The 21,243-nt window shown below is 44.4% G+C and overlaps 1 protein-coding gene across 1 annotated transcript; it reads right to left on the minus strand.

Moving 5' to 3' along the window:
* Positions 1–2,232: 2,232 nt before the first annotated feature.
* On the minus strand, positions 2,233–19,697 carry C24H1orf94 (chromosome 24 C1orf94 homolog). Its single transcript, XM_074976618.1, has 6 exons — positions 19,432–19,697; positions 9,686–10,341; positions 8,141–8,310; positions 6,759–6,833; positions 4,862–5,046; positions 2,233–2,308 (listed from the first exon to the last, which is right to left on the minus strand). The coding sequence occupies exons 1-6, from the start codon at positions 19,695–19,697 to the stop codon at positions 2,233–2,235; spliced, it is 1,428 nt and encodes a 475-aa protein (XP_074832719.1).
* Between the last annotated feature and the right edge of the window lie 1,546 nt (positions 19,698–21,243).

Below are 21,243 nucleotides of genomic sequence, written 5' to 3' on the forward strand. Positions count from 1 at the left end.
TCAATGTGTAAAGTGCTCCAAGTCTTTCTGGATGAAAAGTGCTATAGAAATTGTCACGGACACCAATGACAATTTTTAGGGCAACATATGGCCCTTGGCTTTGATTCCACCCTCCCCCTCCACACACACACATACCGTCCCATTTGCCTTGGCATTCCTTGCATAATATTTCAGCTTGTGTTCTATTGTGGAACTGTCACATTAGCCACACAGTGAAGGACACTGATCCTTCCCAGAAACACTGGAGGTTCTTAATTGTTGGCCTAATTGCATCTGGTCAAGCCTTTGCCTGAGGCTGGGCTGTCAGAAAAAAGAAGAGCTAACGGCCCACTCCTGCCCTAGCATGGATTTCTTAAACTCTCCCTGGAAGAATCCATCAACCGTACGACCCACAATAAAAGGCGGGCTGAGTGTGGAGGAAGAGAAAGGGGAGTAAGAGGAGGGATTGGCAGTGCAGGGGTTAAACAAGGCCTTTTTGGCCCAATTAGCCGTGCCCTATTTTACCTGCAGCCAATGCCAAGTCTGCAGGGAGAATAAAAGGAGGGAACCTGGCTCAGTTAGGAGCTGACCTACGAAGAGGAAGGCGCTGCTTCTGCCGTCTACAGGACTTGAGCCAGAGATGCTTGCTGTGTCAGTTGCAGGGGGAAAGAAGCCTATAGACCATCCCCTGGGGGTAAGGGGGTAGAACCTGAAGGAAAACGCACTGAAGGGGGGAAACTGGACTCTTAGGGCTCTTTTTGATGCTAAATCAAAAAGGCACTTCTCCTGGAAGAAGTGTCTACATGAGATTTAGACCCATCTAACAGCAGTTGCTTATATTTACATTTAGAGCTTATCAACACTGGTGGATTACAGTGTGGTAAAGAGCCAGAGTAAACAGGCTCCCAGTGGTGTTTACCGACAAGGCTGGGAGAACTCTCTCCCAGTGCTAGTGCCACGACCACACTTGTTCAGCAGCGCTGTTGCAGCTGTGCTTTAATTTTAGAAGTGTAGACAAGATCAGACCCCATATACTGATATAACTCCCCATGTATACAGGTCCTAGGTAAAGACCCACAGAAGTTTATGCAGTTTGAGTCTCTCCAAGCTGGCACCCTTGGGACCTGACTGGTGCCAATGAGAGAATGTGTTGAATCATGGGAACTCAATATGTCTAGCAGCATTAACAACACTTCCACTGCAGACTGGGCTTTTAGAAGTCATTTAAGGCTAACTTGAAGCTAAATCACAGCAGAGAACACTGAGAGCCAGGGCTGGTGGCTGGGGGGGCAGGGACTTCATGGGATTGTGAGAAACTTGGCCACACCCATGACAACTGGACATCCAGATAATTTAAATCATGCTGGATTAGGGATGGTGCCAGATTAGAGAGATTCAACGTGTAGCAATGTGTGTGCATTTGTTTTGGTTGCAGGAATTTACAGTCGCAAATTCTAAACACTTTGTAACAAGGACTTTTTTTTTTAAGGCCAAAGGGGACCATTGTGATCACCTAGTCTGATCTCTGGCATAACAAGTCACAATTCTATCCAGTCCTTCCTCCATTTAACCCAACATCTTGTTCTTGAACTAGGGGAGAAAGACATCCATCACAGTTGTGTGTGAAATGCCTACCAGCCTGAGGCTGTTTTCATGATGTAGTACCAAACAGGAATTATGTTGCAAGGGCAAAAGCTCACTTTCAAATGTTAAAGCCTGAAACTCTGAATTAAATACAAGGAACATAATATAATTTTCATCATAAAGGCATTCTGGTCTCCTTTTTCTTAACGCTAAAAGTTAGATAAATATCACAGTTCCAGATACAAGACACAAACATTTCACCCCCAGAATCAAGCCATGTAGCTACTGAATGCCTCTGTATTAATCTTTCTTTGAATACATGACTCAAGTTATTGCCTCTGAAATTTGTGGGCATGATCCTTTTTATATCCATCATCTTTATTACAGCAAAATTCAATTTTAAGCAGCTTGGGCATCTGTCATAAATAAAACATTTTTTATTTCTCACCATCTTACCAAAAAAAAACAACCTCATTTGCTTCCACTAAACAAAACTCTCCTCTTTCAGATGAGTTGTTGTGTAGCTTTTTCTTAATGTATAAGTCATGTAGACGCATTCTAGAGAGAAATCTGCACTTTGGGAAATGTAAGTCCTTATTTGACCTCAGAATTCCTAATAGTGACTGAAGCCTTATGGTCTCCAAACGATGTGTCAAAAAGTATGATGATCTAAAAGTTTATACCATTTCCATTGGGAGAGAAGTATGGGTTAGTCCTCACAGCTCCACCAGGTGTAGAATTAAACCTGAAAAACATTCAAATCAAAACCTGTTTCATTATGATTTCCTGTGCAGTTCCTCCCCTTTCCTTTTGAGCATTTTGTCTACAAAAACCTTTCAAATCTTGACTTTTTAAAGGTACAGTTTAAACCTTTCTAGGTTGGCACTCTGGTCTGGCAACATCCATGGTCCAGCATAATTTTAGTTAGCTGGGTATCTACTTCGCATGGGCGTGGCCAAGTTTCCCACGGTCCCATAAAGTTTGTTTCCAGCCACCATTCTTGGCTCTCGGTGTTCTGTGCTGTTATTGAGCTCTAATTTACCCCTGAATGTCTTGTAAGAGCCCAGTAAGCAGCAGAAGTGTTGGTAATTGCTAGACAATTTTGACCTCTAGTGGTTCAGAAAGATCTCTAGTTCAGTACCAGTCATGTCTCAAGGTATGCCAAACTTGGGAGGTTCAACCTGTATTCAAAAACAACACGAAGTCCTGTGGCACCTTATAGACTAACAGATATTTTGGAGCATAAGATTTTGTGGGCAAAGACCCATTTCATCTGATCCACCCACTTTAATGCCACAGGACTTCTTGTTGTTTTTGAAGATACAAATCTGAATCCTCTATTCAGATGCCTAAAGGTACAGCAAGGTGCTTTTGAAAGTCTCTGTGTTATTAGATGTCTAAATTCCTTTAAAAATCCAGATCTAAGACCCATAGGACGTGTAGGATACTTTTCTTTTTTCCTCTAAAATTTCCCGCTGTTACAACTGAGTGGTCCTCTGGCATTTTACCAGCTGCCTCTGTACAAGTCCGCCAGGGACCTTAGGTTGGTATTAGGTTCATAGGCCTGGCTGGTGGGCTCCATAAATTCTACAGGAATTTAAAACATGATTAGCCCCTTGAAAAATGGGAAAAATATCTTTCACAAAGGTCTTGCCTAACTTTTGCCCTGTCCCCTACCATGAATTTGACTGAAAAAATTTGTCACAATTTGAAAAAATCCTAGAAATTCAGATAAATTCCACCTGTACTTTAATGTTTTATCACAAATTTGATGCATGTGGCTGGGTAACCATGACATTTTGTTCTCAAAGTAGTGACCTTCTATATTTCTAAGCCTGCCTGTCTATAAGGACAAGTTGTCATTTTTGCAAGGCAGGCCTGATGCTGAGGAGGAAGCACACATACAATATGCTCTTTTATTTATCTATTTTTTGTTCTTATGACTTTTCCTTTATTTAAACAAACCATTATCTTGCATCTGAATGGCTTATGCAGCTGAACAACAATTCACCTCAGAATATACAATGAAAGTCAGGGATGGAGCTGATAGGAGAGTTTTCTGTTGGAGAATGTAGTTTTGTTGAAATCGAAACACTGCAGGAACATGAATGTACTCATGGTGTTTTTCATGGCCAAGTATTGAAATAAATCATTCTGATTTTAGACAGGTAAAACATTTGGTTTTCACTTCAGTTCCAGTTGTTTGGACTCATACTTAATTTTCTATAATACTAGAACTGGAAGGAATCTCAAGGGGTCATTGGGTCCAGATCCTAGTCTAATGACAGGACCAATCACCATATAAATCATTGTTTCTTAACTTTTTTGAGATTACAGACCACCAAAAATAATATTTTTAATGCAGAACACTTATGAAAATTTTCTTCAAAAAACTTGTCGGACCAAAAAAAAAACAAAAAAAAACCAGCAACATATCCAGCAGAACCAGAATGAAATAATTTAATCAGGTGGTATGGCAATGAAGAAGTAACAGTGTATCTGGTTTTAATAACCAAACATCTATACCATCAGTGTATGATATCAAAGCAGTGTCAGATGCTCGTGGCACGCCTGCAAGTTGTTCACAGAATACCAGTGTTCTGTGGTACATAGTTTAAGAAACAGTGATCTAGATCATCCCTTACAGATGTTCATCTAACCTGCTCTTAGGTATCTCCAGTGATGGAGATTCCACAACCTCCCTAGGCAACTTATGCCAGTGTTTGACCACCCTGACTGTTGGGAAATGTTTCTTAAATGTCCAACCTAAACCTGCCTTGCTGCAGTTTAAGTCTATTGCTTTTTTGTCCTGCCATTAGAGGTTAAAGAGAATAATTTTTCTCCCTGCTCCTTGTAACAACCTTTTAGGTACTGAAAAGCTGTTATGTCCCCTCTGTCTCCTCTTTTCCAAAGTAAACTAATCCAGTTCTTTCAATCGTCCCTAGTAGGTCATGGGGTTTTTTTTTTAGATCTTTAATCATTTTTGTTGCTTTTCTCTGCACCCAAATCTTATACTTTTCCCACCTATCTCTTAACACTGTTCCAGCCTTACAGAAATAAAACAATTAAACAATATCTCAAGAAAACCTGTCTGTGTGTTTGAATCTGTTTTTTGGAAACTGTTCTGTTGTAAATTTTGATTTTTTTTTTTCTAATTCAGTGTTAAAAGCAGTCTGAAATTTCAGCTGGATGGAAATTCCATTTTCTAACTAGCTCAAGCGGCTTCATGTATTTTTACTGTAACTCACGAAACAATCCCCTGCTATGAGAACTAGACCACACATTGGTGTGAACATACCCATATGAATGAGAAAAATGGTACTGTGGCCCATCACCCGCCATTGCTGGTGGCTCACGTACACTGCTAGATGGTTTGGGTGGGTTCCTCTGCTGGTATGAATAACCAGGCTGGACCAGAGGGATATAGTTCAGTAAAGGGGTGTAGGGTGACCGGAAAATCTGCTGTGGATTGTATGGTGTTACCTAGAAAGGGTAGAGAAACAAAGAGTGAGAAGTTGGTGAAATAAAACCTTTTACAGCCCAATCTGCTGGTGCTAATAGGAGCTAGTAATGGAGGAAATATTTCAAATTTTGAAATTCAGAAATTATAGACTGTGACCTCTATACACCAGGTGTCCCTAATTGCTCCCATAGCAGCAGGCTAGAAGTGGCACAGGGGCACACTGGTGCAGGTAATCACCCTAGCCCCCTCCCCCTCCTCCCCTGGCCCAGCAAAATCTTTAATCCAGCAAAACCTATTTCCCAGGGTTGCCGGATTAAAGAGGTTCAAGCGTATTTCAAAGGGAAACTATTCCATGACACTTTTGCACGCACACACCCTTTTTAAAATAACTGTGGGGCTGTTGGAATTTTGTTTATGTTCTAAAGGTCTTTATTAATTAGTGGAAATGTCTGACTTTGGTAAAATGAGGACTTTTTGGAGACAAAAAATTATATTTTCTCTAACCCAACAACATTTTTGGCCAGGTGAATGAAACTTTCAATTCCAAGGGATCTCAAAGGGGCTGAAAGTGTGCTTAGCACCTCCAAATTCTAGCTCTCAAGAAGCTAAGGACATTATGACAATCAACTGATTTTTTTTTTTTTTTTTTTGGTGTCGCTTCCTAGAGAACCATTGTCAATGGCACAAAACATTCCAAGGATATCAAACCTGACAAGGGCTCCTCATCCTAACTGCTATTGTTTGTTGTACAAAGAAATTGTGGAGTCATGCAGATCTCCTGCAGGGCATTCAGCACAATAGCAATACTTAGAATCCTAGGGCTGGAAGAAGTCCTCAGGAGGTCATCAAGTCCACCCCTCTGACCAAAGCAGGGCCTGCCTATGGCAGATGCTGTGCAGTAAAGTTCCTGGTCCAAAGAACTTGCAATCAAAATGGGCAAGAAACATGACAAGGAGGAGGGGACACAGGAAAACCTTATCCAAGGTCACAGAGCAAAGCCAGGGGAACCCAGCTCTCTTGCTTTCTAGCCATGGTAGGGCCTGAGCCACTGGTCGATAAAGCTATTACATCTGGTAACATTCTGTAGAATACAGTAATAATTTTCCCCCCCTCCTTTTGGGCTAATACTGTAGGTGTTGCAGGACCTTGCAGAATTCCCCAGGATTGTTGTCCTGTCAAAGTGATGGCACTTTAGCTCTTCCTGAATTAATACTTTATCTCCCCCTGCACCTCCCCTGCCCTCACCCTGAGAAGTCAGCTGGACTCTGGGCAGAGGAGCTTCAGAGACCTGTATGAAATCAGTTCTCCTGGTGACATCCCAAGACCCTCTGGCTCTCTGTGGTGTCTTTCTGTCATAGCTTATATTTCTGCAGCCCATGCAGTGTTCCTCTCCTTATTCATAAACTTCACTTGTGAAAGAAACTCAAGAAGTTTCTTGAGGCCGACTGTACCATTTGTTACAAAGAGAGGAAAGTGCTTTTTTTTCCAAGTTAACGGTAAATGGAGCATACATAATTGGATAATATGGTTTGAGGCTCAGGGCCAGGCCATCAGCTAATGGAAGCTGATGTAACAATGCTGATTTACCTTGTCTCAAGACCTGGCCCCCACATCTTTCTTTGCGAACCTACCAAAGTTGGTTATGCCACATGACAAATGGCCCCATCTAATCTGTCATGCCTAGCACCTGTGTTCTGCAAATGAAAGTGTATTTATGAGCACTTAGACACACCTGTCTCGAATAGCACCCTAAGGGAGGGTGTAAAGTCTGTTGGTATGGGATCCGTGCTCTCGGCTGGTACAAGCCCTGTTGAAATACATAAAATATGACTTTAAAATATGACTTTAAAATGGTCTGACTGGGTCTATTCTCATGCAATAATTTCAGTTTATTTTGTCTTTTCAAGGATATGTTGTTTGCTCCAGCTGAATTTAGTTAATATTTGTCCAAGGTTTTACTCTTGGACTCCCCAAGTCTAGGTCTCTTCTCAATGTAACCCAGAGGCACTGAGGTCACTGAGAAGGGAGAGGGAAGTCTGCTGTACAGTTGACTTTTAGCTCATGCAGTAGAAGCTCATGGCTTTAGCCCATAAAGTCCAGATACAGTCATGTGTGCCAACAATCCAGGTCCATCAACTTTACCTCTATTATAGGTTCTGCACTGTCCATCCTATTTTATGATGAGTTCAACTTACCATGGAGCTCAATGAGAGGATTAATTATGCATTGCACACTCACATGGTGAATGCCTATTAAAAGTATCTGGGGTTGACTACAGGGTGCAAAAGTGCACCCACAAAATTACAGGCTTAGTTGAAGCCTCCCAAAAGGACCTAATCCTAAGGGTGAGATTTTCAAAGTGGTGTAAGGGAGTTAGGTGTCCAAATCCCAGTGAATCCCTAGTTGCCTCTTTGAATGCCCAATCCCTAGTTGCCCAATTCAGCCCAATGCTGAATGACTTTCAGTGGGAGATAGGCAGCTTTTAAAATCTTGCCTTAAATATTTAGCTGCTTGCCCAATTCGGCAGGATTGCTGGAGCAGGCTCCACTCTTAGTTTAAAAGGTACAAATTGCTGCCTTGAGTGACTTATCTGTAAAACCGTCGACTGCTATCCGTGCCTTATGTGAAACTGATGCTAAGCAGCAAAACAGTTTGGTGCAGAGAAAGAGCTGAGTGCAATCCGGGCTCTTTCCTTTCACTTTTGCTCAGAAAATAAGAGCGAGATGTGGTGGGATCTGTAGAAGAAAATGAGGATGTGTGAACAAGCCAGAGGGATGATAAGACTTTGGCATGAGGTTAGGATGGGATCTAGAGCTAGATCTAATGTTTGGTCTACAGTAGGCAGGTAAGTCAATTGCAGATACACAATTCTAGCTACAGCATCTGCATAGCTAGAAATGACTTACCCACAATCAACTTACCTGGCCATTATCAGGGCTACGTCTACACTTACTAAAAACTTCAAAAAGGCCATGCTAATGGTCAAATCGAAGAATACTAATGAGGTGCTGAAATGCAGGCAGTTTTGGAGCAGTGGTGCTTGCTCCCATGTGCTTGTGCGATTTAGATCTGATCATGCCAAATGAGAGAGGTGCTCATTTATTTTTATATTACCTGGAACTGTGTAAAGTTTGAATGGTTTGCAAAAATGGGGGGCGGAGGATAGTTCAGACTGAGCCACACTGGTTGGCTTAAGGATGCAGTTGTTGAAGCAGTAGCAAAACGGGGTGTGAAAATGTTCCCATTGTATTTGAGGTTGTTCTTATCTGGTGCTGCTGTAGTTACTGTAAAACAAAAGAAGGTTAAAGGCATTATTAAGCAGGGCACACAGAACTTTTGTTTGTGTGGATCAGCCAAAGTTGAAAGGGTGTGTTTTGCCTGCAAACCAAATTTACTTAAGATCTTGGGTATTTCTATTGGCTACAGTGTTCTGGTATTGAGACCCAAATTCAACACTTAGCACTTTAAATTCTCTAATTAGTAGGTCCATCCACCCAGTCCCTACCATACAGGGAATTTAACTGTCTCAGTCGTAAGGCTGAATGAAATGTTCCAGTTAGGCTGTAATTTTGAGGAGTAAAGGGACTTCAAAGTAGCGTGGCCTCTTCGAAGTACCCATGGCTGACCTGCCGCTACACACAAGCTGGCACTTTGAAGTTGCAGCGGGGAAGATTTAGCCTAATGAATTGCTGCATATGCACTGCAGCACTTCATTAGTAATCTCCCAACACCCTACTTACCATGCCCCTTTCGAAGTTGGGGGCTAGTCTAGACACCGCCCTGGAGTAAAAAGGGAACAAGATCCTTTGCACTACATTCAAAACCCTCTGTAAGGTTAGGGAGAAAACTGACTAGCTTTTTTAGTTTGCCCTCAATTTTTGTGGCATCTCGGGGTTGCAACATATCTAGACCAAGGTTTTCAAAAGAGACTATTAATGGTCAGTGCCCACCATGCAAGATGTTATAGGAAATTTCAGAAGATACGTGCTCAGTATTTTCTGGCCCCTTTTTAATAAGTCTAAAATTGGGTTTTGAACAAATTATGGCCCCAAAAATACTTGAATCAATTTTAGAAATCATGGCCCATGAGAGCAAGCTCTGCCTTCGCGGAGTGTGAGAGAATGTATCATAAGCCCAAACAATGCCTGTTGGAGTCAATGGAAAGACTCCTATTGTTTTCCCTTGGCACTGAACCAAGCTCCTTGCTCGGCCCAGTTGAGCTTGCCATGAAAATTGTACCCTTGCTGATCCATAAGAAAAGAGATACTTGCAAGATTTATTTCTCACCGGGTGGGCATTGAGTGCTGCAGATATTAGGTGAGTTCCTAGAGACTTTCAAGTTGTCTTCCTTAAACAACTAGTATCATATCAGCCAGCCTGTGGGTTCTCAATATTAGGTCACCTCCCATATTAACTGGGAGAGAGGCATTGCTGGGGTGACAGAGAGAATGCTGGGAGCTGGTCCCAGTATGGAAGTGAGGATCCCAGCATGGGAAAGGTTAAGAACCATCGAATACCATACCTGTTGTCTGTGGCTATCTGTAATTGCAGGGGACTGAACATGGCTCAGGAGATCGTTTCCTATTTAATGTTGGCTGTGGTTCCTTTATTTTTTCCTTCCCCATCAATCCCAAATGATGCTTCCCAAGCACCCCCTACCTGTGTTCTGAAGTCCCTCAGTAGCTGAGTCAGGATCAGGTTTTGAGCAGATCTTGGCAAACACAGGGAGTTGCTTTTTCTGCCCCGGTACTTGGCTCTCTGTTGTTGTGGAAGGTGGAGGCACTACTGCACACTCCTTATGGACAGGGGAATCGAACGTGTGACTTTGGCGTCCCTTGGAGTCCTTGGTCAGCTTGGTTTCCTCCACCACCATCTGGTTATCTGGAGCTTTGGCAGCCTCTACGTGTTTCAGTGGACATGGAGCCAGTGACATACTGCTCTCTCTGTTCAGAGCCCCTGGTTTATCTTTGTCATTCTTAAACGTGCATTTTGCAGGGCGCAAAATCCCAGAGATAGTGGATTTGGTAGAAAGCTGCGAGTCACAGAGAGACCTTAGTTTCATCTCTCTTTCTTTGCTTCCCATCATGGCTCTGTACATGCTTTCCACTGCTTCTGTTTCATCTAGCAACTGGTCCCTATCAGGAAGCAGGATGAGGCTGTTGTTTGAAGAAGTCTGATTTAAAGTAGGGGCATGCTTTTTCCTTCCTTCTAAATCTTGCATTTCTGTTTCGCTAATGTTCTCCTGGGTAAGACTCAAGTACTCCTGTTCCACCAGAAGGGAAATCTCATCTTTGATGCTGTTCTGTTCCAAGGATCTACATGAAAGAGAGAAATCTAACATGGTTAATGCGCATTCAACAAGGATAACTACAGACCTCTTGGTTTAAACACCTAGTCAGAGTGCAAAGAATCACTATGAGAGAAGTGCTTAGAAGAAGTAAGTTCTAGGTGTATAAATCTATTGCTGCTAAAAAAGGAAATCCAAGCCTTGTCTGTTCTAGGAAGATGACTTACGGTCAACAACAGGGGCATGTGAACTGGTGCCAAGCCCACTACGTTTGCAGCCAATTTAAGTTCAGAATCAGTTCACTTGGCCTTAGAGGCTGTTTTTTCTGACAATCAGCTGAAAAATGGGGAGAGAAAATTGTCCCCTCCCCCTTTTTAATTGAAATTTGAACGCAACCATCACAATCTGCGTGGTCTAGGACAGAAAGCCCTAGGATAGATAAGCACACTGAAGCTTCTATTGGGGGACTATACTTAAATGGTCCTCATCACTAGAGTTTCAGAACACTTCATAATCACGAATAAATATTTATCCTTCCAGAACCCTTGTGAGGTAGGGACAAATTTTCCCCACTGCGCAGATGGAAAACTGAAGCACGGGTGAATGAAGTGATGTGACCCAAATCAGAGAAAGATTTCACAGAAAACTGGGCCTAGCCGTTTGGGGCAGGAGCTATTTTTTTTCATTCTGTTTGTACAGTGCCTAGCACAATGGGGTCTTGGTCTAGGTATAAGATGCTACAACAGTACATATAGTTGTTGTACAGGTTGAACCTCTCTAGTCTGGCGCCTTCTGGACCTAACCAATGCTGGATCAGCAAATTTGTCAGACTATGGGAGGTCAATGTTGTCTAGCAGCATTACCAACCACTTCCACTGCTGACTGGGCTCTCAGAAGACATTTTGGGGTAAATTACAGCTCAACAACAGCACAGAACACTGACAGCCAGGACTGGTGGCTGGAAATAAACTTTGTGGGACCATAGGAAACTTGGCCACCCCCATGATAAGTGGTCATCCAGCTAACTAAAATCATGCCAGATTATGGATGTTGCTAGACAAGAGAGTCCCAGATTAGAGAGGTTCAACGTGCAATACAATTCTAAGATTGTCACTCTGTCTGGATGCCATTCTGAAATCTAGAATCTCTGTAGAGTCAGTGTGAAGTGATGGATACATCTGGAAGCATTAGTAAGAGTTGGCTTTTTTTTTTTCTTTCTTAGAATATCACCGGCTCTATCACCACAGGGATTTGGCAGCCTGTTAACATCTAATTTAAGGTCTCGGCTCTTTTTTGCTTTTTTAAACGGTTGACTTTATGAATTAGGCCCAAGTTACGTCAGACTGTCAGCTAGTAATAATGATGTCTCTAGGATTCCAGAGAGGCAAGATGGGTGAGGTAATGTCTCCCAGACAGTCCACCAGCCTATTATCCATTTGATTATCTTTCCGACCTTTGGCCATTGAGGAGACCAATGGATATTGGCTATGTCCTTTGCAAAGGGAGGCAAACTCATAGGAGAACAAATGTTTACTGGGAGTAGGTGCGAAGGAAGCGTTGGATGTGGTCCTAGAGTGCAGCTTGCAATGAAACTGGCTTAAGTGTAAGAGTCCAGATGATGTTGGGAGCACAGAGCCCTGAATCTGAAGTCTAATAGGAATGCACAGTCACCTGCCACGTGAAATACAAATCTCTCTTTCTCAGCATTCAAGTTCTTTATTCATATTGCACCTGTGGGGTGTGCAGAGCAAGCCTCCTACACCAGTACCCTTGACCTGAAAGTGGTTGTTTTCCAGAAGTGCTTAGAGTCACAACTCCCACTGCAGTCAAAGAGCCTGGCCCTGGAATGAGTTCCATGTGAATTCAGCAAGTTCCCTGAAGCTAGGTTCATGAATGGCTGTTAGCCTAGCTGGTCGGAGTGCAGCCCCCTGCTCTGGGGCAGGACTGGATTCCTCAATTTAAAGATAATTTTAAAATCTGTTGGGCCCAGTTTACCATTGCTCTGCATCTTTTGCAGCCACACACACCAGTACAAACCGAATGCAAAATGTTACTAAATCACAGAGTTAATTTTTTTCCACTCATTCAGCCCTACCAGCCGTGTTACTATTTGCTTTTATGTTAGGACATAGAAGCTGCATTTCTGGGCCTGGATCCTAGAGCACTAGGAGCTGTACAAACCTAGGAATAATATACAGTCCCTGCCCCCAGAGAGTTTGCAATCTGTTAATGGCACAAGTGGTGAAATGGGCACATTCATGGTCATGGTTAACTATGGATCTTTCTAGTGTGGTTGTTTAAAATACCCCTCACTTATTACCAAATGTGATTAGTAACTCAGTGCTTAAACTAGTTATTTTTATTGGCTTGAGGGATGATAGAGCCAGGGTTATAAACATGTGCATATAAATAGTTTGCCAAAATTCTTCATCTCAATTACAAATTGACCTAATTATAGCTGATTATGGAATCGCTGTGTAATTATTGGTGTTTTTAAGCTGCCTGGCTCTCCCCTCCCTAAGATAAAATAACCAAGAAATGCCAGTGAAATACCATGAGAATGAGAGAAACAGTTGGTTACTTTTGGGACAGGTTTTTATTTTTTGGATGGTCATGAAGTGCAGTCTGTTTACCATTCATAAAAGAGTACCTTCCTCTCCACATCTGACTTTCACTGCAATTCAAAGCTTCCTTTGCAGTACAGATCTGGGATTTGATCCTGCAACTATATACATGTGGTTTTACTGATGTGAGCAGGGCCGTTGAATTCAGTGAGGCTACTCACGTGAGTAAAGGTAAGCATCTGTATAAAGATTTGGTGGGTCAAGTACAGTAAACTTTCATATCTGGCAGCCCCGGCACCAGGAGGCTGCCTGATATTCAAATATTCTGGATAATAGAGAGGTACACCTAGCAATGCATAACACTAAAGAAAAACAAGATTAGGAATGTGTGCAGAGTACTTTATTTACCAATAACAGTACTATTGTACACTGTAAACTTATATTGTATTTGCTGTATGTATTTGTATTTACAGTCACTATTCTGTAGCTATGGAAAACATAACGAAAATTTACTTGTGGTAAACATGGTGGTTCTTTGAGAGTTCTGGATGATAGAATGCCAGATATGAAAGCGTTTACTGTATTCTGATCACATCCAGCCTTGCAGTCAATCCAATCATCCCAGAATGTGCCAGGAAAATAGCGAAGGGTCAGTTGGTGAAGTCCGCACCACACCTGCTCAGAGGTGCTGGAATTATTTACTGAACCAAACTATAGATCCTGTATATTATAGAAACCACTTCAAGCCAAGGGGTGCTGTGGCACCCCAACACCTCTAGTTCCAGTGCCAGTGCACTCTGCACAAAGGGACCCATCAGAGATTTGCAACCTGAGACTTTTTCAGAATCTAGGAGCTACAATCTCTTGTGGAGTTGTTGATAAAGACAGGAAAGCAAACCTCAGGAAGGATAGTAAATACAGGAAGGAGGAGAGTAAAAGGCTGCTGGGAACAAGGCTGTTAGAGACGCAAAGCCATTCATAGCCACATAAAGGGAAAAGAAATCTAACATGGAATCCCTGCTGGTACTGTGTACTGATGACTCACACGTTGGTGAAGTGGTAAATGGGCTCACTCAAACATGTGCTGTCTACTGATAAATGCAAGGTTGTACATCCAAGGAGCTCAGAACGCAAATCACGCTTAATAAGAGGGGGCTGTGTTTTGGACAGAAGTGACTCAGAAAAGCACTCAGGGGTCATGGTGGTGAGCCAGTGGAATTTGAGCTCCTGTGCATTGCACTGGGAGATGAAAGCAGATGTGCTCCCTGGAGGTATCAGCAGGGGAATACTGAGTGGACGTTAACACTACTCTCCACAGTACTTTAGGGAGGCCTTTATTGCAAGACTGGGCCCAGCTCTGGTGTCAAAAGGATGTCAGCGAATTAGAAAGGATTCAGCGCTACAAACAGGCTTCAGGATCTGGAAATCCTGCCTTACTGTGAGCAACTAAAGAAGTTCAATGTATCTTGTTTATCCAAGAGAAGTTTAGGAGGTGACTTGATCATAGTGCCGTAAGTACCTCTGTAGGGGGGAGATTTCTAAGCCTACGTCTACACTAGAGAGTGTTGTCAACAAAACGTGGAGTGTCCACATTACAAATGCCTTCTGTCAACAGTAAATTGATGGAATTGTGGCACTTCTGTCAACATCATTCTGCCATTCCCCCATGAGGCAGAACGCCTCTCTCAACAGAATCTGTCAACAGAAAGCCAGCATGGACACGCTGGGGGAGGTCCTTCACTCAACAGAAAAGTTGTCCATGGTGCCGGCCAGCTGGCCTGAGGGGACGTGCTGTCAACAGCAATTAACAGCTCTGTGCTCCCTGCCTCTGGCCATTCTTAAAGCTGCAGAGAGACACAGAAACCCTGTGGCAGGAAACTGAAAGTGGGAAAGCAGCTCAGTGCTCCCATAGCCACTCTGTCCAGCTGAACCAAGCCAGCATGCGACACCCCCTGCCCCAGGAGCCCTCTGGGGACCAGCTGGAGGGGTCCCAGGAGGCCCACTGGTGCACAAAATGCTGGGCCCCATCCTCGACCGGGCCCGTGGTCAACGACCTCCTCTGCCTACGGGCCAATGAACTGATGCTTTGAAGCCCTCCGCAAAGAGGCACAATGCTTTTCCATGTACCTGGCTACTGCCCTTGTGGCATGGGGCCAACCCACCTGCATGATGGAGCAGGTGCAGGCCAAAGTAAAAGAGCTCTGGCAGGGGTACGCCTGAGCCCAGGACGCTGGCCAGAGGTCAGGGGCAGGAGCCATCACCTACCCCTATTTCACGTAGCTCCACTGCCTCTTGAGGGGTGAGGATGCCTCCCCTCCATCTGTCCCTGTGGACAGTGCTAAGGAACCCTGCTCCCACAGATGGAGCCAGAGGAGGAGGAGCACCCCAGGACCAACCGGAGCACCCTGGTGACTGCCTTGGAACTTGGGCCGCTCCAGGCAAGCCACATCCAGAGAACCACAATGTCTTGAGAATATTCAGAGTTATAAGATGCTGCCGAGAATTTCCTTCCTCTCTTTTGTATGATCATTTCACCAGTCCTTATCCACTGCCTGTAAAGAGAGATAGCTATGCAGACAAATCTGCGCTATTAGATAAGTGCCCGTAAGATCTGACAGCAGTGTTTTCAGTAATGCTCTGATGGCTGATGACGCTGCTGCTTTTGCGCAAGTGATGGAGAACCTGTGTCTCTGGGGTGAGGTCTGGGAGTGGGAGGAGGGAGATCTGAGTTCTTTCTGCTGCTGCCTGTTCCTGGTGAATGTGGTGCTGCCATGAAGTAAGGTGACCACAGGCTACTTTTAATGCTAAAATACAAAAGCTAGAAAATGACCCCATGTAGCTATTCCATTGGATAGATGTAAAACAGTCTCAGTGGGCAACCAGCTCTGTGAGCCAAAGTAGAAGTTGGCAGGTGTTAAAGGCCCACCGTGTCTCTTTGAGCCAGAAAGGGTAGGAATGTTAATCCCAGAAGGTTTTTTGGCAAGGGAGATTGGATTGGACAGAAACCATAGTGACCCAAGAAGCAAAAAATGGAGAGAAACAGGGAACAGCTCACAAGGGTGCAGGGAAGGTGTGTGTCAGGGGGGTGAAATAAAGAAGAATCCTCTGCGAGTCGGTGGGGGGGGTGCGTTCACATGTATAGATATAACTGTCTGGAGCAGTATTGTTAATCAGCACTGTAAGGGACTAGAAGTCAGGAGACCTGTGTTCTGTTCCATGCCCTGCCCTGGGAGAACTGGTCTGAGACAAACATACTGTCACTCACCATATGTCTGAGCACCAAATAGTCTGGCCTTGATGTCATCTGGGCCCTCAAGCTACTAGGGTAATACAAATAATTAAGGGGGCACAGGTACTATGCAAATTGTCCTTGCTGCAGTCTCACTGTAAGCTGTAGTGGATCATCTATAAAGTGGAATCAGCTTTCGTTTTTTCGGTTGTAGTACCTGAATGGCACCTTTTGCCTCACAGTCTTTTAATCTAAGTCTCCTCGCAACACTCCTGTGAGGCAGAGTGCTGCTGTTATCCCCATTTTATAGCTAGGGAGCTGAAGCATGAACATACTAAGGCTCAGAGCCTCAAAGATATTAAGGGCCCTTTGCGTATCTGCAGGTAAATGGTATGCCCAAGGTCAAACGAGAAGGAACTTGAAACGAGGTTCTTAGACTAGGGCCCAAACCACTGACCCATCCATCCTTCCTCTCTGCTTCCTCCATTCAGATTGTAAACTCTGCAAAGTAGTGGACTGTCTGTTACTTGACATGTGCAAAAACACCTCACAAAAGGGGGTTCTGCCTGATCTCAGATGGGCCCATTAAACGTTCTCACAATATGTAAAATGTAATGGAGGTCGGGATGTTTCCAGCAACTCATCAACCGCCTCTGTCCAAATATTCCAGTAACAAAGCTGGGAAAGTGAAACTGTTTGTTCAAAAGATTCCAGCTGCATTTAAAATGAATGTAGCAGGGACTGGCAGAAGTCAATATTCTAAAATAATTAAAGATTGCTAACTGAGGCAAAGTCACTAGGAGTAATCTTGGCCCCGAGTGTTACTGCAGATGACGAATCAGGTAATTCATGTATCTTTACGGGCTTTCTGCAAAAATTATGTGTTTGATTTGTTTGGCTTTTTGTTTTACAAAATCTCTTCTGGGAGAATGGATCTCCTGACAGTTGGAGAAGGACACTGATACCTCCCGGATCTGTGTCAAAACAATGGGCTGGGTTTGAACTGTCTCCCCATCCCATTGGAGCAGCAGCTTTGTTTCCAGACTTATTTATATGAGTAGAGCAAAGCAGGTCTTGGCATTTGGGCACCAATAGCTGAAACCTATCTGAACACAGTTCAGTTATTACTTGTATAGGAGCCAAGATCAAGGCCCTGTTGTGCCTGGCACTGTGCAGATGCAGAGCGAGAGACTGTCCCTGCCTGAAACAGAAAAGACTAAGGCTTTGAGGGCATGGGAGAGGTCACTTGACCACGGCTGCACAGTAGCCCAGCACTAAAGATGTCAGGAGAACCCGCAGGCCGACTGCTGCTGCGGGCCCCAGGTCTAGGTGGGAGGGGGGGCCCGGCTCCCTGCCCTGCAAGGGGTGGAGCTAAGGGCAGAAGGGGTGGAGCCTAGAGCATCTGGGCCCCAGTGCCACTTGGACTGCAGTGCTGCTTGCCCCCACCCACACGCACTCTTCCTGCTGCAGTGTTTCAAAAACACCTACAGCTCCACCTGCCACAGCTGCCAAAGTCGCAGTGAGTGGCGGCGGCTGGAGCTCCAGGCCCCTTTGAAATGCTGGGTCCGAGGGCAACTGCCTCCTTTACCACATCCCCCCGCCCCATCAGTGGGCCTGAAAACCCAGGTCTCTTGTGTCTGAATCATAGTGTTCTCTGTCCACTGAATCTCACTCCCTCTCTCACTGCATGGGGAACAAGTTTGATGGGTCTCAGTCCAATTTCTCTTGGTTGAGATGGTCAGAAGCTCCAGGGTGCTTATGGATGCTTACCCAGCACAGATGCCAAGCAGGGAGAGAGAGCATGGAGCTTACATTCTGGTCTCCCCAGGTAGGATTGTTTCAGGGCAAAGAATCAGGTTAGCTTGGCGGCCCTTGCAGAACCCACTCAATTCAGGGCTAATCAACAAAAACATGGTGTTTTAAGGGTCATGTCACTTATTACAATAGGGAAGGAGTTAAAATTCTGATTGTTAGTACAGGTTGAACCTCTCTAGTCGGGCACCCCCAGACCTGACTGGTGCCGAACCGTGGGAGGTTAATATTATCTAGCAGAATTGTCAATATTTCTACAGTTTACTGGGCTCTTAGACATTTAGGGATAAATTAGAGTTCAATAACAGCACAGAACACTGAGAGCCAGGATTAGTGGCTGTAAACAAACTTTATGGGATGCAGGAAACTTGGCCACACCCCATCTAAGTGGACGTCCATCCAACTCAAATCATGCCGGATCATGGAGGTTGCTGGTCCAGAGAGTGCCGGACTAGAGAGGTTCAACCTGCAGTAGTTTAATTCTCTTCTGTAGATGCTCTTGCGCTGCCCTTCTCGCCATAACATCTGAGCACCTTCCACTAGTGCATTAACAGGTGTGATGAACATCTGGTTCATAAAGATGCTCAGGCCTGCATTCTCCTTTCTCTTAACCCAACAGTGCTCTGGAGACTGACTTCAGTGGAGTTACTCCAGATTCACACGGATGCAAGAGGAGAAATGAACTTCCTTTGAGATTTTAATACACTTAGCATGGGTGGGGCACTGAATTAAGTCAGGACTCCTGGGATCTGTTCTTGGACACATCACCGGCACATTTCATGGCCTTGGTTAAATCCCTCCCCTTCAGTCTCAGTTTCCCCAGCTCTAATGTTACTTATTTACTGCCTCAAAGCAGGCTGGGCCCAGTCTGTGCAACTGTGAATGATCTTGTTGCATTTTTGCTTTAAAATCAGGGGAGTTGCCAAATGCCAACCTCTGTTAATTTAATTGCTGGGTTTGCAAATTCTATTCCCCCACCCCCTGGTCCTGCTTCAAGAGAATACTATAAATACTTCCCTCTTAAACTATACCTTCTTCCATCCCTATGGCTTACCCCATGGAGAGAAACTTGGCAGAAGAAAGTTCTCTGCCAAATTCAGCTTTCCTTTGTCAAGATCAGCTGTTTATAGTATAACATTTTAATTTTCTGCTTTGCTTTTTCAAGGCTTCTTTTGCTTTTTACTGTAAATATTTTGATTTTTTTTTTAAAAAAAAAGCTGTTATGGGGAACTGAATGCGGCAGCTGCTTGCTGCGCTTCAGAATTACAGATGTGGCTAAGGCAGCACAGGGTGTTTTGCATAGGAAAAATGGATGTGTGGAAGGAAAGGAAATCATTTTGCCCTCTGGGTTGATGCTGATAAAATAAACAGTGTTTCATCTCAGCTCATTTGAGAGATTACCTAGGCTGTTTGTACGTAGGTTCTCAATGCTACTATAATACAGAAAGAGGAGAGGACAGGGAACGGGGCAGCTGGTCAGTGATCTTCTTTCTGACATGCTGAGAACACTCACTCTTTCAGGTAGCTGCTGCCCTCTCCTTGGAGGAGTTCTGCTGACAAGACTGGGCAACAGGTAGGCTGCAGAACTGGTGACGTTGACGTAGGGTGGAGCTCTTCAGAGAACCCTTGCACCCGTTTCCAGATCTCATGACAGGCTTTGTCCAAGCTGTCTTGGGGAGTGTTCTGGTGGATCCAGATGTGCCTTGGGAAAGGTCCCAGAGGAAATGGGCCTTTGGAGCTGATCGTGGGACCCGGGAGCCCATTCCCACCTGTAAGCATCTTCCTACCCAGGGACCAAAAGACAACTTTTTTCAAAGTGTCTTTGTGAGTACAGAATGGAATGAAAAGCAACAAACCATGGTAACTTGGTAACCATAGAACCCCTGGGTCTTGGCAACTGGTACGAAGGACAACAACCGGAAACAGTGGTCGGGGCCCCAGTAGCACCGAAAGGAACAAGGGGGAGAGGGAGCCATGTGCAAACCTCTCCCACCCCCTTAAACAAGGCTTAAGGTAGCCTCTGGGACCAGGGTCCAGGTAAGCACCACCTGTTCCAGACACAACTGTATTCTCAGGTCTATGCATTAACCCCCACCCTCTTCTTTCCTTCATCTCTTCTTTGTATTTAATGTATCCCAGTGCCTCAAGGGGGTAACACCCAAGGCATCTCCATTCATGGAAAGAGCCTTCCCTCTGCCCTGTGTCCTTCCTCCTAACCCCTTTCAGGTTCTCCTCTGATGCTTCCCATAGAGAAACTGTAGCAAAGAGACTGTAGGACTTATTTGGGTGAGGGTATTCATGTGTGGGACTGAAAGCCGGGAGGTCTGGCTCTCTTGTCCTACTTACCTCTCTTTCTCCAGTCCAAGGAACAGGAGCAGAGCTAGCCAAGTCTCCTTTGGTTCTGCAGATGAGCTCAAACAGTTTCAGAACTTGCCAGTGATGAGGATTTGTGGAGTTTGCTTTAGAATTGTTTTTTCTCAGTGTTCCCTCTGAAGCAGTGGGCAGTGGCTATTGATGCAGGATGCTGGGTTTTGTAGCATGATCCAGTGCAACAATTCCTGCTACAGTGTGCTGCCTCAAGTATTTCACCACTGCCTTCTGCCAGCCCAACCTTGTGAATGCCACCCACTGGGGTATATATCCGCACTGCAGCTGGGAGCGGCTGAAGCCTGGCGAAGGAGATTATCCTTACTACTGCCACAGCTAATCAAGAATCTTATTGCCTCTGCATCAGAGGGCCTTGACTTTTTGTAGCAGGTGCTCCCAAGTCCCATTCTTGCTGATATTTAAGGCCAGGAGGTGAGAATTATTAAACTGGGTTGAACCTGAGGATAGGGTTATCAGCTGTAGTTAAAACACATTTCTGCTCAGGGAGAGGCATGGAATCTGAATGGGAAGAAGGAAGCCAGCACAGACTTCAGAAGCACTGGTTAGATCTACAAAAATCCATGAGGCAGTTGAGTCCAAAATTGCTATGGTTGTGTGTGTACCATGCGTATGTTTTTATTACTGCAGCTACTTCCTTGGAAATCTTAGCTTTGTGTATGCCCTCCCTTTGGCAGAGACACAAAGTGGACTTTTCTATAATGCATCTACAAAGCCACAGTGACTGCTGCTTCTGTATAACCAGAGAGATTATTCTAGGTATGCAGCTGTTGGCTAATACTTATACCGAGCTAAATGCCACTCTTTTCCCACACAGCAACCGTAAAAGTAAATGTTGGGATTTATTGTATTTATCCTAATGCCGTTCAGATCCCTATGGGGACTTGTTCTTTGTGCTGCTTTTTATCCGGCAGAAATATTCTAAGACTCACCAGCCCAG

The sequence above is a fragment of the Carettochelys insculpta genome, chromosome 24 (assembly GCF_033958435.1).
Source record: "Carettochelys insculpta isolate YL-2023 chromosome 24, ASM3395843v1, whole genome shotgun sequence".
In the NCBI taxonomy this organism is placed as follows: Eukaryota; Metazoa; Chordata; order Testudines; family Carettochelyidae; genus Carettochelys; species Carettochelys insculpta.

Coding starts and splice junctions, on each gene's coding strand:
- C24H1orf94 (XM_074976618.1), bottom strand. CDS start 19,697: ATGCTTACAGGTGGGAATGGGCTCCCGGGTCCCACGATCAGCTCCAAA. Junction 8,311..9,685: donor TGAGGGACTTCAGAACACAG/GTAGGGGGTGCT, acceptor TTTGTTTTACAG/TAACTACAGCAGCACCAGAT. Junction 2,309..4,861: donor CATTTTTCTCATTCATATGG/GTATGTTCACAC, acceptor AATGTTTTTCAG/GTTTAATTCTACACCTGGTG.